The following is a 20,918-nucleotide window of genomic DNA, read 5'->3' on the forward strand; positions in this document are numbered from 1 at the left end:
GAAATTCTCTGGGTCATTAAATATACTTAAATGTTGACAAATTAGGATTAATTAAAACACAAATTAACACTCCCTATGAAACACTAAACCTCAAGCATGATTATCAAATAGATGAGTAATATATTAAAAACTTAAATCTCTGTCCTAGCGTAAAGCTTTAATATTTTATAGCATTTCCTGATTCTGGTAAAATTATTGTTTTCAATGTGAGCATTCAGCTTCTAAAAAGTCTTTAGCACTTGTAAGATACTAAACCCTGCTTTTTGGTGTTTGTAGAAGCTAACGTCCCAACTTAATGGATTCTGCAATTTCTAGGTCATTTAAGATCATTTTTTTCCTATGGGTTAGCCATTGAGAAATAGGAAACATACATATTTCCTGTTTGGCAATTACATGTTAAATACTCCATTTTAACCACTGACCATGATAGGTAGACTCTTATAGTTGTTTTTAATTTTACAAATATGTATTGCCTAGTTAGAAGCCCAAGTTATTTCATCATCTAATTTCTTATTTCACTTTCATGTGGTTGATGAAAAAATAAGGAAAGATTTTATTGTATAAAGCCATCACATAAGGCCAAATTGTTGTCAAAGCAGAGCATTATGGAATCCACAACTGTGGGAATATTTATAAGCATTGAGAGAATAAGCTAATTTTCTTCATGTGACTTTTCAACAATTGGCATATGATTTATATCCCTTAGGGAAAAAAATATGGGCAGAATAAAAACCTGTCACACACAGACAGAGATGACAATGTTGTAAATCCCAAACCAGTTTTGGTAATGGTAAAGAGTACTTGAAAAATGAAACAGAATTATCCTTCCTATTTCTCCTGCAACTCCATTTAACAGTGTGACTATGAGATGTTTTGTTGCTTTCAGACGGAAACTTAAACTTTATCCTGATCCAAATTAAATCAAGGATGGGTAGAAGTGTGGGCCAAGGATGGGTAGAAATGTGGGTGATGATGTGTGGGCAGAGGGGATTTATTGCTTTCATACACATGTCCTTGTTACCCAAGCTCTGGAGTCCTTCTGTTAATTCTGCAGAAGGCTGACTTAAAAAGGGTGCCTCCGGATTTCTAAAATGAAGTCTCAGGGGAAAACTTGGAACCCATTAAAGTTTCTAAGGGCAACAGGAGGGATCTGCATCCTGAGGAGCAGTTTCAGGACCTCTCCTCCTTGCCCCTGCTCATTTATTTGAGAGTGGTAGTCGGGGAAGGGATGAACAGAATGTAACCATAGCGGATTCTGTTGGATGCTCTACAAATAGTTCTTCCCAAATGGATTGATTGTAGATGACCTTAGCTTGCCTACAAAATAAGGAAAAAGGAGGTACAATCTACCAGGTGATGGAAAGAATAATTTAAAAACCAACAGGTACTTAAAATACCATCTAGAACTTGAATCAAGTTTTACGGTTTCAGAAACATTTATCATGTATCGTATTTTAGCATCAAATTTTTTATTGAATTGTCAACATTATGTGAGGAATATACATTGGCAATCACCCCAGTTTTCAAATTTGAAAGCAGAGGCAATGCATTAGGAATTTTATTTGTAGAAAAACTAAGATTCCAAACTTAATCCAGGGCTTCTTCAACCATTTTGACTTATCATTACTGTCCATCAAATTGGATTTCTAAAGTTGCTAACAGAATAGTGAGACATAAAATGTTTTCCATTCATCTAATTTTTTGGTTTTATAGAAAAGTAATAAAGGGTAGAAATCTAGCACAGATGATATTTTCACTTTTTACCAGTTGGGTATTTGTTTCTCAGGAATTTTAAGACTGGACAACAATTGTTTTTGAGGGAAAGCGGATGGCTGTATTAGCAGTTATCTAACTTTTTGTAAAATATTGGAAGCTTTCAAAATAGTGGAAGTTCTCTTCCTCTACCTAACAAATTCCCCTCCTATAAAATGTATTGACTGTTACTTAGCACTCTGAATGTTCCAAATACCAATGTATCTACATACATTTTTGCTTCTACCACTTGAGTCATAAAACAGCTGTGTGTGTTTCAAACCTATTTATGCCAGCTGAACTTGTTAGTGGAATTACATAATTCAATCATATAATACATAAAAGAATAAAATTTTGTCTAAAGAAGGAAAGCAGTGTCTCCTCCCCCTGCCTATCCCAACTATGAAAATAAAGGTGAATGCTTCAGAAATCTTTTATAAAGGTGGATCATTAAGAAAAATGCAACCAGATTGATAGATTAGGTGTGGAATCTTAAATACCTGAAAAGTAGAAATTTTATAGTCACTAAACTCTGATTATAATCCAAGAAATAACGAAAAACAATTAAAAAGTAACCATAAAAGAGGAGTACTTAGAAATTAAGAACAATATTCGATGATAATTTTTTTGATAAAAAGGAAACAATTTAGAAAACAATAAAAATGAGAATATTTCATTTTAATACCTGTAGAATCACAGAAAAACTTGTATTCAAAGAAATATGTATACTCTTTCTTTATATAAAAGAGTATACTTTTTTGTATGTATGCAAAGAAATATGTATACTCTTTCTTTATTTTTGATACCTTCATTATCAAAAATAAAGGCTCAGACAACAAAATAGTTTAATACAACCGTTAAGAATAATAAAGCTATCAAAAAATAAGAAAGAGAGAATTAATGGAGGCAAATGCTGAAAATGAAAAGAATAGTAGCAAGCTAGCTTAAATACGTCTAAAGGCTAATTCCTTGAATAAAATCAAATAGAATATATAAATCTTTCAAAGATCTGCTGACGGAAAGAAGAGAGAGAGAAAAATATGCAAGTTCAGGAATAAGAAAAGCAGATGCATGCGTTGATTCAGAAAATATTAAGTATCTTATAAGAGAAGCCTACGTGCAATTGTACAACTGTGGAAGCCTAGATAACATGCATGAACTCTTGATAAAATGTAAATTATTATATTGACTAAGGAAGAAGTAGAACAAATAATTACCAAGTAGAATGGGAGAGGTGATTAAAGACCCACTATTAAAACAACCAGACGATTTTACAACTGATTTCTTTCTAACACTTAAAGAGCATAAAACCATTAATGAATATCATTATAAAATAGAGGCAAAATACTAAACAATTGACTAACCAATAATATCAACAATGTATCAAAAAATCTATAACCAGAAGTCCTACCCAGAGGAATTAGGTAAGAAAGAGAAATGAAAGGCATACAAATTATAAGTCAAACTATCTCTCTTTGCAGACGATATGATTCTGTATCTAGAAAACGCTATACACTCCACCAGAAGACTTCCAGATTTAATAAACAAGGTTAGTAAACTTTCAGAATACAAAATCAATGTACCAAAATCAGTAGCATTTCTATGCACCAGTAACACCCAAGTTTGGAGACAAATTAAGAATGCAATCTCATTTTCAGTAGTCACATAAAGAATAAAATATCTAGGAATACAGCAGACCAAGGAGGTGAAAGCTGTCTGCAGTGAGAATTACAAAATGCTGCTGGAAGAAATGAGAGACGACACAAAAAAATTGAAAAAAAATTTCATGCTCATGGATGGAAAGTATAAATATTGTTAAAATGACCATATAGCCCAAAGCAATGTACAGATTCAATGCCATTCCTGTAAATGTACCAAAGTCACTTTTCACAGAATTAGACAAAATTATTCTAAAATCATATGAAACCAGAAATATGCCTGAATTGCCAAAGGAATTCGAGACAAAAAGAGCAAAGCTGGAGGCATCATACTACCCAACTTCAAACTATACTAGAAGGCTACAGTAACCAAAACAGTGTGGTACTGGTAGAAAAACAAACACAGACTAATGGAATAGGATAGAGAAACTAGAAATAAAGCCACACACATACAGCCACCTGATTTTCAACAAAGTTGACAATAATAAACAATGAAGAAAGGATTCCTTATTCAATAAATGATGCTGGGATAACTGGGTGGCAATATGCAGAAGATTGAAACTGGACCTTTATGTTTCTCCATCAATGAAAATTAGCTCAAGATGGATTAAAGACTTAAATATAAGACCTAAAAACAATAAAAACTCTAGAACAAAGCCTATGAAATGACATTCGGGGCCATATTACCACCAATACCTTTTCAACCTTGGCAAAAAATTTATTACTAAATCCCAAAGCAATTGCAACCAAAACCAAAATTGAAAAGTGGAACCTAATTAAATGAAAGACATTCTGCACAGCAAAAGAAACTATCAACAGAGTAAACAGACAACCTACAGAATGGGAGAAAATATTTGCACACTGTACATCTGATAAAGATCCAATGTCCATAATCTATAAGGAACTTATTAAGCAAACTAACAAGCAAAAAACAAAGAACTCCAATAAAAAGTGGGCAAAGGACACAAACAGATACTTCTCAAAAAAAGGCATACAAGTGGCCAAGAAACATATGAAAAAAATGCTTATCATCAATAATTATCAGAGAAATGCAAATCAAAACTCCAGTGAGATACCATCTCACACCAGGCAGAATGGCTATTATTAAAAAATCCAAAACCAATAGATATTGGTGAGTTTGTGGAGAAAAGTGAACACTTGTACACTGCTGGTGGAAAATGTAAATTAGTTAAGTCACTATGGAAAGCAGTGTAGAGATTTCTCAAAGATCTTAAAAGAGAACTATTCCATTTAACCCAGCAGTCCCACTCTTGGGCAAATACTCAAAGGAAATTAAATTATTCTACCAAAAGGACACATGCACTTGTATGTTTATTACAGAACTATTCAAAGTAGCAAAGACATGAAACCAACCAATACAAGATGCCTATCAACGGTGGATTGGATACAGAAAATGTGGCACATATATGCAATGGAATACTATGCAACCATAAAAAAGAATGAAATTATGTCCTTTGCAGCAACAGGGATGCAGCTGGAAGCCATTATTCTAAACAAACTAATGCAGGAACAGGAAACCAAGTAGTACATGTTCTCACTTATAAGTGGCAGCTAGACATTGAATACACATGGACATAAAGATGGGAACAATAGACATTGGGGACTGCTTGAGGAGGGAAGGTGAGAAGGAAGAGTGGTAAGAAAGGGTACCACTGGGCACTACGTTCACTACCTTGGGATCATTTGTACATCAAGCCTCAGTGACACACAATTTACCTATGTAACAAACCTGCATAGGTACCCCCAAACCTAAAATAAAAGTGGAAGAAAGAAAAAATTTTTAAAAATCTATGCTCAAGTAGGATGCATTTCATGAGTGCAAGGATATTTTAGTAGTATTCATCTTAACATTTCTTTAATTAAATCAATTATTAAGATTTTTATTAAAATAATAATTTTATTATTTTTAATTAAAATTTTAAAATTAAAATCAACTTTTTTTTTCAAAATTATTTTGGAGATTCTAGAGAACTGAAAACACCCCAATAAGTGGTTGCTATTAAAAATAGAAAATGAATTTATCTCTTTTTGCTGCTGATATGATTGCATGCTTAGAACATCCAATATTAAATCCTCAAGAGGACCACCCACCATTCAAACAAACCGGAACAAACCAAATTAAGCCAAACTAAAAAGTACTATCACAATGAGGTCAAATTGAACCAAACCAAAAAGAAGTCCTTCAGAATTTGTTAAAGAAAAATAAATTGACCCAAAACTTGGTTACAGAAAAAACAAATTGAACGAAACAAACAAAAAAAAATTATATCAGAATTTGCTAAAGTGGCTGGATAGAAGATAAATAGTTTTATTCTTTATGATCTATAAGCAGGTAAAAATGGAAATGTATAATATATTTTATTTGATTCACTATGCTATATAAAATTAATAAAGATATTTAACAATAAAGGTAAAAGTTTTTAAGAAGAAAATGATAAAATCTTATTGAATTGGATTTTGTTTTTTAAGATATAAACCAGTGACTCTCAACCTTGTCTACATATTAGATTTATAAAAATACTGACACAGACTTTAAGCAATTCTGACTTAACTGTTATAAAATATTTCAGATGATTTTAATGTGCAGCATGGGTGAGACTTAATATTTAAATATCAAAGTTATATTTAAGTAAGAGTTAAAGTAGACCTACAATCCATTTTCTATATTTCCCAAGAAATAACAGGGAAGAAAAATGGCCAGCTACTGAAAGCATTAGTGACCCGCTCCTGGCAAACACAGTAAGGGCATTTATTAGTGGAATAGTTCCCGTTTATGGAGTATTTTTAGCAGGATATATCTAAATAATCACTTATGATAGGCCAATCTTTCATTAATAGATTTAATAGAACGTGACTTTCTGGAAAATGTCATATAAGCTGTGTAATGTCCAGAATGTAAAATGTAAATGTTCAATGACCAAAAAACATTCTGTTTAAGTGTGGTATAATAACATATATCATTTACAGTCCTACGTTAAATCTGAGCCAGAACTCATACTAATATTGTAAGGAAGATCTCTGTGCCTATGCTCATAATTCCTTAATTCTTGAAATTATTAGTAAATCTTGATAGTGGTTATGATTTCTCACTCTTGGGAGCCATATTTAACAATCTGATCTTTGGGTTAATTCAAAAGCCTGGCATGGAGTAAGCTGTAACTGAATTTAAAATGTCATATATTTTTTATAGAAGAATAAATGCTCTCAAGTAGCCAGGAGAAATAAGCAAAATAAGATTAGTAAGTGTCGACCTATCTTATCAGATATTAAAATATTATATAAAGCTGCTAAACACAAACCATTTTTTTGTTTGCTTGTTTTTTTAGACGGAGTCTTGCCCTTGTCCCGCAGGCTGGAGTGCAATGGCACGATTTTGGCTCACTGCAACCTCCACCTCCTGGCTTCAAGATATTCTCCTGCCTCAACCTCCCAGGTAGCTGGGATTACAGGCATCCCCCACCAACCATGACCAGCTAATTTTTGTAGTTTTATTAAAGATGGGGTTTCACCATGTTGGCCAGGCTGGTCTCGAACTCCCGACCTCAGGTGATCCACCCACCTTGGCCTCCCAAAGTGCTGGAATTACAGGCGTGAGCTGCTGTGCCCAGCCAAACCATTCTTATACTACACTGAGTGGGCAAATAGAGCAGCCTTTAGAGTCTAGATATGTATCCCAATTATACCCAATGATGTAATGTGTAACGCAGGTGGTATTTTAATTAAATGAAAAAAGGAATTGTTTATTTAATAAATTCTACCATGACTATTTTCTATTAATGTGAAGAAAATAATTTGCAAAAATAGATTTCAAACACATTGTGGAGTTCTCTTTCTAAACATATACCAAATCTTATTAAAAAATTTAGGAAATTACTCATATAATCCAAAGTTTAGTAAGGTCTTTTTAAAACAGGAAAGGATCTATGAGCTATATAATAAAAATTGACCAATTAGACAATATTAAAAAATAACAACAAAACTTTTGTATCCAAAATAGTCCTTAAATGAGCCAACATATTGAAAAGATATTAGGATCAAATTACAATATGAAAAGCATTAATATCTACAAAGAGTTCTTATTAAATAAAATAACATAGAAAAGATAATTGAAAATATGCAAAAAATGCTATGAATGGGCAATTCATAGAATAAAAAACCAAATAAGGTGTGTGTATGTATATATGAATGAATGGAAAAGGTGCTTACATTTAACAGCAGCTCAGAAAATGTCATTAGAGTAAAAACGAATTTCATATATCCATTAAACTGGCAAAAATTAAAAAGAACCATAACATCCAGTGCTAGTAAAGGGAAGGGGGGAAAGTACCAACATTGTTGATAGAAATGTACATTGTTAAGCATTTTTGGAATGTATTCTTACAATAGCTATTAAAATTAAAATTACATATAATCTTTTACTCAAAAATCCCTTATCTGAGAATCTACCCATAAATATAAAAGTATAAATAAGGGAAATATATGTAAGTGGGTTTATTGCAGTATTGTTTGAAGTGGCATGAAATTGGAAATCAAACGAATGCCCAGCAATGTATCCATTAGTATAAGAGAAGAAACTATTAGTATAATATGTAGTTATATATTATTATATTATGTATTATATAGTTATAGTATATCAAATAAACTAGTACGGAAAGTATGTGCCATTAAAAGGAATAAATTAGTTGTATTAGCCAACTTGGAGGTATTTTCACAAGCTATTAAGTGAGAAACATGGACTGCACATAATTAAATGTTTTATAGATTAAATTATGCAACTATATGTGTGTGTAAATATGTATATATATGTCTGTACACTTGCAAATATAAGTATAATTATATTAGCATATAAAAAGGTATGGAAGTTTACACACATAGGTAATAGATAATGGGATGAGTAAAGTATAAAAATTGAAGTATAAGAAACCCTTAAAATGTTGCATTTAAAAGTCTCTCATAAAAAAGTAGAGATGTTGCAATTTTATTTAAGTAAAATTTGTGTATATGAGAAGGCAAATAACTTTTTATCTAAGGAATGCAAGCCCCTTTAAATTATGAGGTCTATAGAGGCAATGACACGTGAGAGCAGTCACGTCTTACTCCCCACCTTAAGCTAAGTAATCCACCTGCTATCGGGACTCTAGACTGAGAGATCCACCAATTGATAGAAATTGACCTAACAACGCTATATGCTAGATACCATAAATCATGCCCTATAGTTTAACAATGTATAGCTAATCACTACCCAGTGCTATTTCTGTAAATCAATGAGAGTTCCTGACAAACAACTTTTCTAATTGCCCACTCTCCTGATTTGTCCCTTAAAAAATAGAAAAATAACAACAACAACAACAACAACAAGAAAATGAGCAAAAGAAAACCAAAAAATCTTTGAGCCTGTCCTTTGTTCTCTGGAGCATTTCCCAGTGTTTCCCAGCTGCAAGTCCTCAACGTTGGTCTAAATAAACTCTTTATATAAATTTTGCTTCAGTTTCTTTCTTTAGATTGACACATATCTATGAAATGTGCACCATCAGAGAAGATGCTTCCCAATTTAAAAACAAATTCTTATCAGGCTATGATAAGTCTGTAAGAGGAAAAAATGGACGTATATGATATGTCACAAGTATGGTTGCAAGGTGATGTTACATCGGGGTGTTGTCTCTAAGTGAAAAGATACAAAGTACTTTTTAATTACTGTAAAACAAATTTTTGTACTGTTTGATAATTTACAATGATTCTGTACCTTAATTTGAAAAAAGTTAGGTCTCCCTAATGTTTCCTTTAACTTTGCTTCAGTGATTGGTTAAGATATTTTTTCTTTTTAAGAACTGCCAATATAAAAGCCATAAGCATATGAGAACCAATCATTAATGTTTAATAACAATTTTTTCAAAAGATCTCAATTCTGTATGCTAAGATGGGTGAGAATGAAAGGAAAGGGAATAGAGCAAGGTGCAGATTTAAATTTCCATTGAATGTTATTCTCATATTTAGAAAACATGAAATACAAATGTTATGTAACCCAGTACGTTTTTTCATTCTGACCACTGTCTACATGCTTCCACTCTGCTTTTACTCCAAGAATGTCTCTGTCTATGATTACTCTAGGCCAGCCTATATATTTTTGTTTGTCTTTTAGAAGTCTGGCATGTAAAATTTTGCACCATGTAGCTGTTTTTCTGGCATTATACTCTCCTTTGTTCTTTAGATATCTAGTCAAAGAGAATTGCTTTATTACAATTCTCTGACCTCACTGTGGTGTTGCCTGCTATTAAATATTAAGAATAGCTCATACACTGGGTGCAGTGGCTCACGCCTGTAATCCCAGCACTTTGGGAGTCTGAGGAGTGCAGATCACAAGGTCAGGAGTTCGAGACCAGCCTGGCCAATATGGTGAAACCCCATCTCTACTAAAAATACAAAAATTGGCTGGGCATGGTGGCAGGTGCCTGTAGTACCAGCTACTGGGGAGACTGAGACAGGAGAATCGCTTGAACCTGGGAGGCGGAGGTTGCAATGAGCTGAGATCTTACCACTGCACTCCAGCCTGGGCAACAGTGTGAGACTCCATCTCTTAAAAAAAGAATAGCTCATAGACAAAACAGATAAAATTATAGTTAGGCTCTGGGCTAAATCCGTATCTTGGAAAACACATTTTTCTAGCACTCACACCTTTCTATTCACAGCACAGAATCAGATGATAGCTTGAGATTCACCTCTATGATCCAAGTAAAATAATTTAGCCTTTGTGGAGAGTGAGTCTTTGGCTTATTTTCCCACTATGGCTGGTTTTCCTAACCGCAGACATGTTTTAGCTTTGTGTGGGTTGCACAGCATACTGATCTAAGAAGATTAACAGAAGAGAGGGCAGAATGAATGACAGTATATATGGAAATGATTCAGCATAGCTCTGGAGTGTTAAAAATGCATCATCACAGGTGATGCCCCCCACCCCAACCCAATAAAGAAAGCTCTTATCAGATGGTCCCTAAGGTGAATGTAAAGTTCTACTGGGGGTGGCTCCCATGGATAATAGGAGCCCAAGATGCAAAGTAAAGGAGATTTCTTTTTAGGTATATCTGGCATGAAACATGTAATGATTATGTATTTTTTCCATCCACGCTCATCCACATGGATTGCAATATGTCTAAACTGAGAAAAACAATTAAAATATATCTAAATTTCTTGAGCTATTGCTGCTTTAAGGCTATATGATAATTTGGTCTAAGATGAATTACATCTGAATGTTTTCACTTTTAAAAAAATGATTATGAAATATGACATATTGGGTGGACCATTTTCATATCCATTTATAACATCAATCCCAGTCCACTGGGTATGTCTTCTACTAAAGAAAATATTGGACTTTTATTTTCGAAAAAAAATTGTGGATGCTTTGATCCATTAGGTTTAAGAAATGCTGAGGTATTCTAGTATTTGAATGAAAAGAGAATTAAAATCATATTTCCAAAGAATGTGTTATAACTGAACTTTGATGATCTCTATTTTTTATTAATGGCTTAACCTGTGTTGATTATCAAGTGATCTGAAACTGAATTGAGTTGAGTTATTCCTGTGCTCCTAACACTCCAGAGTTTTTTGAAACACATCATACCCTTCAGCATAAGAAATTCCACTCTACAGTTCTATTCAAATAGGAACTTTATTTTAAGGATTTAAAAAACAATTTGAGACATCATTTCCACCTTCCAACTACTGTAAGAGTAAAATTATTAATAAACGGAGAAACTGAAGCATCAAAGTAGGTTCACCACCTCAGTGTAATGTTTCTGTAGACTTTTTATAATATGGAAAGCTCTAGGGCATACTGTCATTATTTTTCCTGACTTAAAATGGGCTAAAGGTCAGATCCTACCACTGAAGAACTCACTTTGCATAGAAGCACCATGATTACAACTGTAAGTAAGTCCTCCTTGATGATGGTTGGAGACCAGGATGAAGTGACCATCATCACTTGTGAAAGATGAACATGTACCATTTGTGACCTGAAAACATTAGATGCCTGTCTTAAGCTTGACATTGCTCATGTCAGGGGGCTCCAGATGCTGTTTTCTTGTTCTTTGTGATATTTTGAAGCACTGTAGGGTAAGTAGCCTTGGTGTAAAATAGGAAAGGCAAGTGAACTTTGCCTTTTAAAAGCACCTGCTATTAAGGAGCTGGCTACAGTAGGTGATCATGAGTGATAAATTTGTGTGTTCATAGTGGTAGACTTCTTGCCAGTGTGAAATTTTAGTGCATTCCTAGTTTCTGTAGAGCCAAGCAATTCCTGTCAACTAATCTACACGCAGATGACAACATCTTTTTAAGTGCATTGTGCAAAACTATTACTTTAATTCAACTCTTAAATGGTGACTAGGTATTTATTTATAGAAAACCAAAAGGTGTGCCAGTCCTGTGGGTCATTATCATTTAAATGTACTTTTTGGTCAATCTTTATGCCCCATTTTAAATGCATGAAGGATTATCTGGATATGAGGGCATCATATTTCTAAAATTTTATTACAGCTGTATGATACACATATCAGTCTAGGTCATGGACTGTATTTATCAACGTCAGCAGATTAAAAATCATTAGAAAAAAGTAAGGGAGAGGAAAGCAATACAGTGAAGGCAAGCCATGCTACTTTGCAAATTTTGCTTTTACATTTCTGATGGAGTATATTGTCACAAGGATTGTTTTCATCCGAGTTGCTGAATTGAACATAACTGAAAGAGTTCACCATTACACTTCACTATGGTGTATCAAAACACTCTGTGATCTTAATATAAAGGTCTGGCCCAGATGAAGTCTTTTAAATAAGTGTAGAGAATGATTGTAACACAGTTTTTGATGGAGTAGTGTTAGACTGTAGATGCAGAGATAAGCTCTGTGTTAGTAGTGGAGGCTACTCTGACAGATCACAGAGAAACTAAAAGTTGTGCAGGTAAAGAAAGTCAAATTTTTATTAAAATGTTCCTTGGAAATCACATCAGCTCCAAGCAATATAAATTTCTATTAAACAGTATACCATTTTTTTTTTTTTTTTGAGGCAGAGTCTCGCTCTGTCGCCCGGGCTGGAATGCAGTGGCACCATCTGGGCTCACTGCAAGCTCCGCCTCCGGGTTCACGCCATTCTCCCGCCTCAGCCTCCCGAGTAGCTGGAACTACAGGGCCCGCCACCACGCCCGGCTAATTTTTTTTTTTTTTTTTTGTATTTTTAGTAGAGACGGGGTCTCACCGTGTTAGCCAGGAGGGTGTCAATCTGCTGACCTCGTGATCCTCCCGCCTCGGCCTCCCAAAGTGCTGGGATTACAGGCGTGAGCCACGGTGCCCGGCCTACAACATTCTTTATTATTCTCTTTTCCACTTTTAACTGGCTTTGTTCATACGGTCCATTACAGGTCTATACTGTGTCACTCAAAATCTCACTATGATCCTAAGTTTTTTAAAGCCTATTAAGCTAACTCAAAAGCTCCAAAATCTCTCCCTTTCTGGAGCTACACTTCTATCTTGCACTTCCTCCTTTTTCAGGATTCATCTAGTCTCTGCTTGACCTAGGAAACGGAACAATGCAATGGAAGTACCATCAAGTTCCCTTGTAACCCTGCAAGCTAATACCTTCACCCTTTCTCTTTTCTTTCCTGCCTGTCTTTAAGAAAAACTTACCTATCCACCCAGATGAGAGTTTATATCTCTTCCTAGGCTCTTATTCCAACCACTTTCTATGTCTTTCTCTCAAAATTTCCTCCATTAATGTCCCAGGCTAAAAAAAAAACAAAAGGAACTATTCCCTTTTCTTACTAAAAGAAATGAGAACTGTTTCTGGATCACCTGTGAGTACCTGAGTTGGGGGATGGGAAGCAGATAGGTTAGAATTGCCATCCTCAAGCAGAAAAGCTCCCACAATAACGGTTTTGCACATTTAGCATATTTGAGTTCTGGTGCTTTAAAAATATTGGAAAACAAGTTTGATGAAATTGCAGAGAGGTTAAGTGACTTGTCCAAGAGTAGTGGCAGACTGAGAGTTAGTTTTTAGGTCTTCTGAATCTCTATTCTGCATTTTTTATATTATCTGGGCATTATTTGGTGGGGGCAGAGGTGCTATTTTCAGGTAAGGAGTAAATTCCCCATTAAATGCTCATACAGGCATTTATCCCAAGCAATTATAATATTAAATTTAGGAGTAGCCTCTGCCCTAAATAGTTTATTTCTCTTCATCCAGAGAAATGTATGGACCATGGTCATTAGCGTCCTTCTTTGTGTGTGCGTGTGTGTGTGTGTGTGTGTGTGTGTGTGATGTGAGGCCACTTGATTCTACACTGACATGAAAGATGATTTTCAGTACTGTGGTAGTGCTGTAACTAAAACAGTGTTAGGTGACCTCAGAAAGTCTCAGACTATATCAGAAGACAGCTCTGATTTGGAGAAATTCATTGAGATGCTATCAGTCTTACTCTGAAAAAAGTATCTCTTCACTCCTATTTAAAAATGTTGGAGGTAGAGGGAAGAGAGTTTTCCCTCTAAGAGAGTTAACTTCTGCACATCTTTCATATGATTTTTACTGTTCCTAATATGAGATCACTCTCAAAAGAACATGATCTAGGCCAGGCGTGGTGACTCTCGCCTATAATCCCAGCACTTTGGGAGGTCAAGGTGGCAGATCACTTGAGATCAGGAGTTCGAGACCATCCTGGCCAACATGGTGAAAGCCTATCTCTACCAAAAATGCAAAAATTAGCCAGCTGTGGTGGCATGTGCCTGTTATCCCAGCTACTCAGGAGGCTGAGGCAGGAGAATTGCTTGAACCCAGGAGATAGAGGTTGCAGCAAGCCTAGACGGCACTGCTGCACTACAGCCTGGGCAATAGAGCAAGACTCTGCCTCAAAACAAAAACGAAAACAAAACAAAAAACTGTGATTCTTTCAGTGGCTTCATTATTCTGGCCCATTTCCTTTTGTACTCTGAACCATCTGGCTCAACTAAAAGGGAATCCATACTTGTTCCCACAGTGCTTTAAGTTTTGAAACATTCTGGCAATAGCTTTTACACAAAAAGCGAAAGATGCAGGGATTAAAGGATATGGCCACACTTTTTAGGTCAATTATTTCTTATTTTTTTTGGTCTATCAAACAATCAAATGGTTTTGTTCATAAAAATAATTTTAGGTCAATCAATACCATGTGATTGAGTATCTTGTACTTCATTTGGACATGGCTGAACAGTGAAAATGACCTGAAATGTTTCATGAGAAATTATATTTAAGGTTATACTTAAAATATCATGGAATGCTGATGCAAAATACAAGTTTAGTGTGCTTTTATGTGTGACAATACATAAATTTAAATGATTTTAAACTGCAATTAAATTATAATTTAGTTGACAATACATAGGGATTTTAAGTGTGGTTTTGGAGGTAAAAAAAAATCCATTTTGATTTTTTTTAACCTCTCAATTGTCTAAGGGTATAGTTGTTTTTTCTCTAATCAACTTTGTTTCATAAGTAGTGCTTAACAAGTAAGCATCTTCCATTTGCTGAGTGTTCAGAGTTATCTTGCAGTTCGCTTACTCACTTTGCAGTCACAAAATGAGAAATGTAGACACTGTACACAAACAAGAAGTCCGTGCAAAGTCAAGCTCTCAAAATCACATGCAAGACTCAGCGGCACATGGTTTAGAGCTCACACACTCCAGGACGATGTAATACAGGCATGCAGATGAGAGGAAAGAAAAGCACCTACATCATGAAAATAGAAGATAATGAAAGAGAATGACATTTTATTTATGACAATTATCTAATGCAAACCGTATACCCATAGCCTTTACCAGAGTCGGGATAGGGGCAGAGAAGTGAATTTTTATGGGGACTGGGAAATTGTATATAAATATTGTTAGAGGTCAAGTCGTTGTTAAAGTTAAGGATTCCTATTCTGTACTTGGCCTCTTCCAGGTTGTCTTCCCCAGTTTCTTGCTTTGTATTTCCTCAGCTACGTCATGCAGAAAAGATCAGAACTAACATTGGAAATCATTTAACAAGCTCTAAACCTGACAGATAACAAGGGTGTTCTCCACAATTTACACGAGAATTAAATTGGATATAAATACCTCCTGTTCTTACCGGTGGGTGTTGTGATTCCATTTATTAAGGTGTGAAGCAGACAGGAAAGAGATAAATCTTTCATAAGTACATTGTAAATAGGCAAGTGGTATATAAACCATATTCATAGGTAATAGAGTCAAACAATGAAAGGTAAATAGTTGTCACAAAATAGACTTTATCACAAAAAAAAGGTCACAAAACTAGAGTTACATGGAGGGGGGTAAAATAATTGTTTTGGTGCTGTATTTGAAATAATCTGGCCGTATGGAACAACAAAAAATGAGTGATGTGTTTTGATTAAAAATTCTTGACACTGCTTCAGCCAACCCAGCAGCAGAGAGTCCCCAAAAGATTTTGAATGCTGACACCTTTGTTAAACAATAACAGTGATGGAAATATAGAAAAGTGATCAACATGTAGGTGCTCTTTCTTGTGAGATTAAAGTGTTCCTTTGGGGGATCAATTTACAAATGAATTTTCCACAAGGAACTTTGGGATGATTAGAAATGACTCATGGGGTTTTGCGTGAAAAGTGCTCATTTGATTAGCTCTTCAAATTAACATTTTTGTCATGGCATATCCTTCTCAATCAAATACATCACACACAGCTATGATAAACTTATCCATATATAAATATTACTTTCAAATTGGGTAATATTTGCGGTGCTTTCTGCACCATTCCTGTTAATTTTGAACCCTTCTTTCTTCATTAGAGTATTACTGGTTAAACAGAAAGTACCATTTTAAATTGCACAGGCTCACTTACACAAAAATTGTTTCATGCAATTGACATAATTAAATGTGAGTGCTTTTATTTTCTGAGAAATTCTTAGAAACAGGGTCCTTGCCCAGTGGAGGAGTAGCCATATGGGAAGCCACCATATTTTTATTCCTTTTTTCTGGCGCTCTATGATACATCATCGAATTTGGATTTGCTGTATAATTTATTTAGCAACCAGCCTTTATAGCCAAAAAGAAAGTGGGCACTTCTCCTAATAATAAAAAGAGGTCTTTGGACCACATTAATATCATTAAAAGTGTTCATTAATATCATTAAAAGTTTTGAGCAGTGATACAGGAAGGGAGGTTATGACAGGTGATTGTTGATGTTGAATTTGCTTAAAAGGTGAAGGAAAAATGTGAAGGGATCCATATTTCCCTCTTGAGAGGAAAGATGCATTAAACCAGGTGTAAAAGGGCACAGCATAGATTATTTAAAATATAGAAAAAAAATTCTTAAAAGTGTGAAACTTCCTATCAGAAAATGCTTATGTATACTTAAGCTCCCTGACCTCTCCTATAAGTTTTCAATTTCCTGTCTTTTAAAGTGTGTTAACCTGGGATTTCTGTTTGGGGGCATCATAATTATTACTGTTTACTTGCCAAACCTTATTGCAACTGGATCCAACTATTTTTGGGGGGTGTTGGCAATGAGGCCATGCAGTAAAAACCCAAGTCCCAGCTAAAGCAATGCTCTCTCTCACCAGAAGTGGGAACTCTACTACACACAGTTATATCAGTTTGCATCATGTTATAATGCCTTTGCCACACAGTATAACTAGATATAGCACCATGCAATGCCATGAATTGAGAATGAGAGACTATCTCCAGGGGAGAAAATACACATCTGAGAGAAGAAAACAAAAGCAAGGGGTTCAAAGCTGGTGATTCTGGCTTTTATTCCATTTTGGCTATCACTATAATGCCCATGGCACTTTCATTTTGGAAAACAGACATACATACCATGTTCATGTCAATGCCATTGGTGTAAGTCCATGCGTGCTGGAAATATTCTTCAAGACGTTGCCTCAGAGGGTTGGGGATTTGGTGAAAGCGAATGAATTCTTTTACTCGCAGCATCTGCATGTGGTACCTGGCAGTTCCCGAGTATAGTCTTTGGATAATTGCAGATACATTCCCAAAAATGCTTGCATACATTAGTGCTGGATTGGATAAAAAACAAAGTTATGGGGGAAACACAGGCATGTTATATATTGTTAGAGTATCAAGCACGAGGATTTTGATTATCTCAGTCTAGTGAGGATTTACCATTGGATCACGGGGAAAAAAAGAAGTTAAACTAAAACTGCTTTACATTTCATAATTTTAGTGATAAAGCTGGAGAGGGAAAGTATCCAAATTCATCATGGATTCTAAATGAAAGTGAAAACTCACATTGTTTATAATATCAGCTTGTGGCTGGGAGCATTGACTAGAGAGAAATGCATTTGAAATAAACCCTTTCATTTGAAAAAGAAGGCATGTCATGGCTCACCATAAATACATTTTCTTGAAAAAAATATGAGGCAAAAGTGTCTTTTAGGGATTTAAAAACCCTTTTTGAAATGTAGTTAACATATTAGTTTTAAATTGTGACTTATTTCTGCCTCTCAGCCTCAAATCTAACTTTGTAGAAGAAAAATCTATTATTAGATTTGAGATTATTTTGAATACATTAGGTTTGTTAAGGGATAACAAATTCTTTTAAGAAACCCAGTTTCCTTGGAGTGTTAATTTGTATACAGTTTTAAATCTATTCCAATTCATTTTCATAGTATTTTTGCATAAGAAACATATCTCTGGTTTAGAAAAATTCACATAGCTTCATTTTTGTAGGGAAAAACTAGAATACATTTTTGTTCCTTCATCTATGGGAAGAAACTGCTATGAGATCCCTTGCTATATAATCAGCATTTAGGAAGAATATCTGTATTGGTGCTTCTTCCACTAAATCTTCATGATTTAAAATAAGCTCTTTAAGCACTTTCTCTCTTTTTTATATTTGTATTCATTTCTAATAATCCTAAAAAAAATGCTATTCTCTGTACAGAAAGTCATATCATGATATAAAATCTGAATGTTGATCTTTGGGTATCTATCAGAAACTGAGAGATATGGCAACATATGTTTAAGTCACTGGAATAGCTATATACCAGGGTGGGGAAAACAGCAACAACAAAAGAGTTTGAAGTGTTTAATTAAAGTAAATTCAAACGACATATTTTTTTCCTCAAACCAATTTTACAAACAATTGCTTCTATAAACCACTTAATCATTTCCAAAGTAGGCTTTGGCCAGATTCTGGCCATGTTTTAAACTAGAATGTTTTCCTGGGCACTTGCTTGCTTTTCCATCTCACCTTGTTCGCTTATCTTATCATGCTTGGTTATCAAGATCCTTATGTACCATAGATATCCCAAGTAAGAGAATGTCCCAGGGAAAGTAGTGACCCCTTGTTTTTATCTATTTAAGGGGATGGAAGTTGGGGAGATGTGGTGGTTAATTTTATATCAACTTGACTGGGCCACAGTGTGCCTGGATATTTGGTTACACAAATATTCTGGGTGTGTCTGTGAGGGGTTTGCAGAGGAGATTAGCATTTGGGTCACTAAACAAGTAAAGCAGTTTGTCCTCCCCACTGTGGGTGGGCTATATCCAACTTATTGAAGGCCTGAATAGAAGAAAAAGGGGAAGTAAAGGAGAATGAACTCTCTGCTTGACTGTCTGAGCTGAATATCAGTCTTCTCCAGCTTTTGGACTTTGCACTCGGACTCAGACTGAAACCACATCATTGGCTCTCCCTGGTCTAGACCCAGTGATTGAGTACAGATCTTGAGAATTTTCAGCCTCTACAACCATGTGAGCCAATTTCATCTAATAAATCTCTTTATATCTTTATCTATATTCAAACACATATGTCTTTCCAATATCTATCTTTTGGTTCTGCTTCTCTGGACATCCAGACTAATAAAGGAGATCTCTAGTGAGGCTGAATTGGCATGTATAAGAGACATTAATCCTCTGTAAGGTAGAGCAGATATTTGAATTGTATCTTCTACATGAAGAAAAGGTGGGCCTAAATTGTTTTTGAGTAAATGAATCGTTCTTTAAATAGATAATTAACAATATTTGCCAGAAATTGATTCCTGTGATCCAAGGACATTCATGTGAAAAACATGCTTTACTTATTCCAAATGTAGTGGGGAAACAATCACATGTGATGTTATGTTTCCAAAATACCTATCACGTGCTCAGGAAGTAGGCTTAATCAGAGGGCACGAAATCAATGCTATTTTTTTTTTTTTTTTTTTTACCTAAACCACACATGATCAAGAAACACATGTTTTACCTAAACCATTACATGATCAAGAAAGATAAGGAAAAAATCTTATGTATTAAATAGATTTTAGCAAATTAGATGTTATTTGGATGGTAGAGTTTTATCTCTACCATCAAAATTAACCAAAATGTTAGTTTAAGTCATAAACAAGCATTTCCCACTAGCTGTCAAGATGAAAAAATATCTAGATTATAAGTACATAGTTGAACAGATAAGTGACTAATTTATGGTTGGGCGCAGTGGCTCACGCCTGTAATCCCAGAACTTTGGGAGGCCAAGGCAGGTGGATCACCTGTGCTGAGGGGTTCGAACCCAGTCTGGGCAACATGGCAAAACCCCATCTCTACAATAAATACAAACATTAGCCAGGTATCTTGCTGTGTGCCTGTAGTACCAGCTATTCCGGAAGCTGAGGCACGAGAATCGTTTGAACTGGGGAGGTACAGGTTGCAGTGAGCTAAGATCGTGCCACTGCACTCCAGCCTGGGTGACAGAGTGAGACCTTATCTCAGAAACAAACAAACAAACAAACAAACAAAAAAGACAAAAAGTGACCTGAGATACCTATTTTTAGGACATTCTGTGATTATGACTTTTTAAATTAAAATAAAGACATTAATCTTTTTCCTATTTTTTAGGAAGGAAATGGAGCTAGAGGTTATAAGCTAGAGAGAAGAATAAAATACTTATATTCTGTACATATTATTTAGTTGATGCCCAACTGGCAAAAATATCAATCAAAAGCAAGTTGACAGAGTATGGATATCTAGGCATCTCTCCTTAACTCAATATTTTTAGTTTCATAAATAGGGAGTTCTTTTATCATCCAAATGGTTTGCTTTAGTTTAGGTATTATAGAAATAAAAAGGTGCATCTTAAAACTTCCTTCAGCACACCACACCTTAATTCTGATATAGTAACCATACTAATACATTTGATTGGTCAGAAAATATTAGCTGAAACATGTTGACAAATACACCTGCGTTCTTACTACATAAATTTAAACAATTCTGTAACTTAATAAAATACATTTTATTGATTTTTAATTTATATGTAAGATGCATCTATTTTAAGTGTATAATTCAATTAGTTTTGACAAATATATACACCCCTGTAAACACAATCATGATATAGAACATTTGCTTCACCCTAAAAGTCTCCTTGTGTTCCTTGGCTGCTTGCAACCACTCACTTCAGACCTTAGACAACCACTGAGCTCCTTTATGTCATTACAGATTAGTTTGCATTTTCTAGGATTTTATGTAAGTG

At 34.8% G+C, this 20,918-nt stretch overlaps 1 protein-coding gene across 2 annotated transcripts in view; it reads right to left on the reverse strand.

Moving 5' to 3' along the window:
• KCNH7 (potassium voltage-gated channel subfamily H member 7) overlaps positions 1–20,918 on the reverse strand; it is a 475,179-nt gene that overhangs the window by 36,625 nt on the left and 417,636 nt on the right. Inside the window, exon 9 of one of the 2 annotated variants that reach the window (XM_023217328.2) lies at positions 17,273–17,472. In XM_023217328.2, the coding sequence (XP_023073096.1) occupies positions 17,273–17,472 (200 nt within the window). Of the gene's footprint in view, positions 1–17,183; positions 17,473–20,918 lie in introns of those variants that run through there. The other variant, XM_023217329.2, reaches the window with a different exon arrangement.

Source organism: Piliocolobus tephrosceles, chromosome 11, assembly GCF_002776525.5.
Source record: "Piliocolobus tephrosceles isolate RC106 chromosome 11, ASM277652v3, whole genome shotgun sequence".
NCBI lineage: Eukaryota > Metazoa > Chordata > Mammalia > Primates > Cercopithecidae > Piliocolobus > Piliocolobus tephrosceles.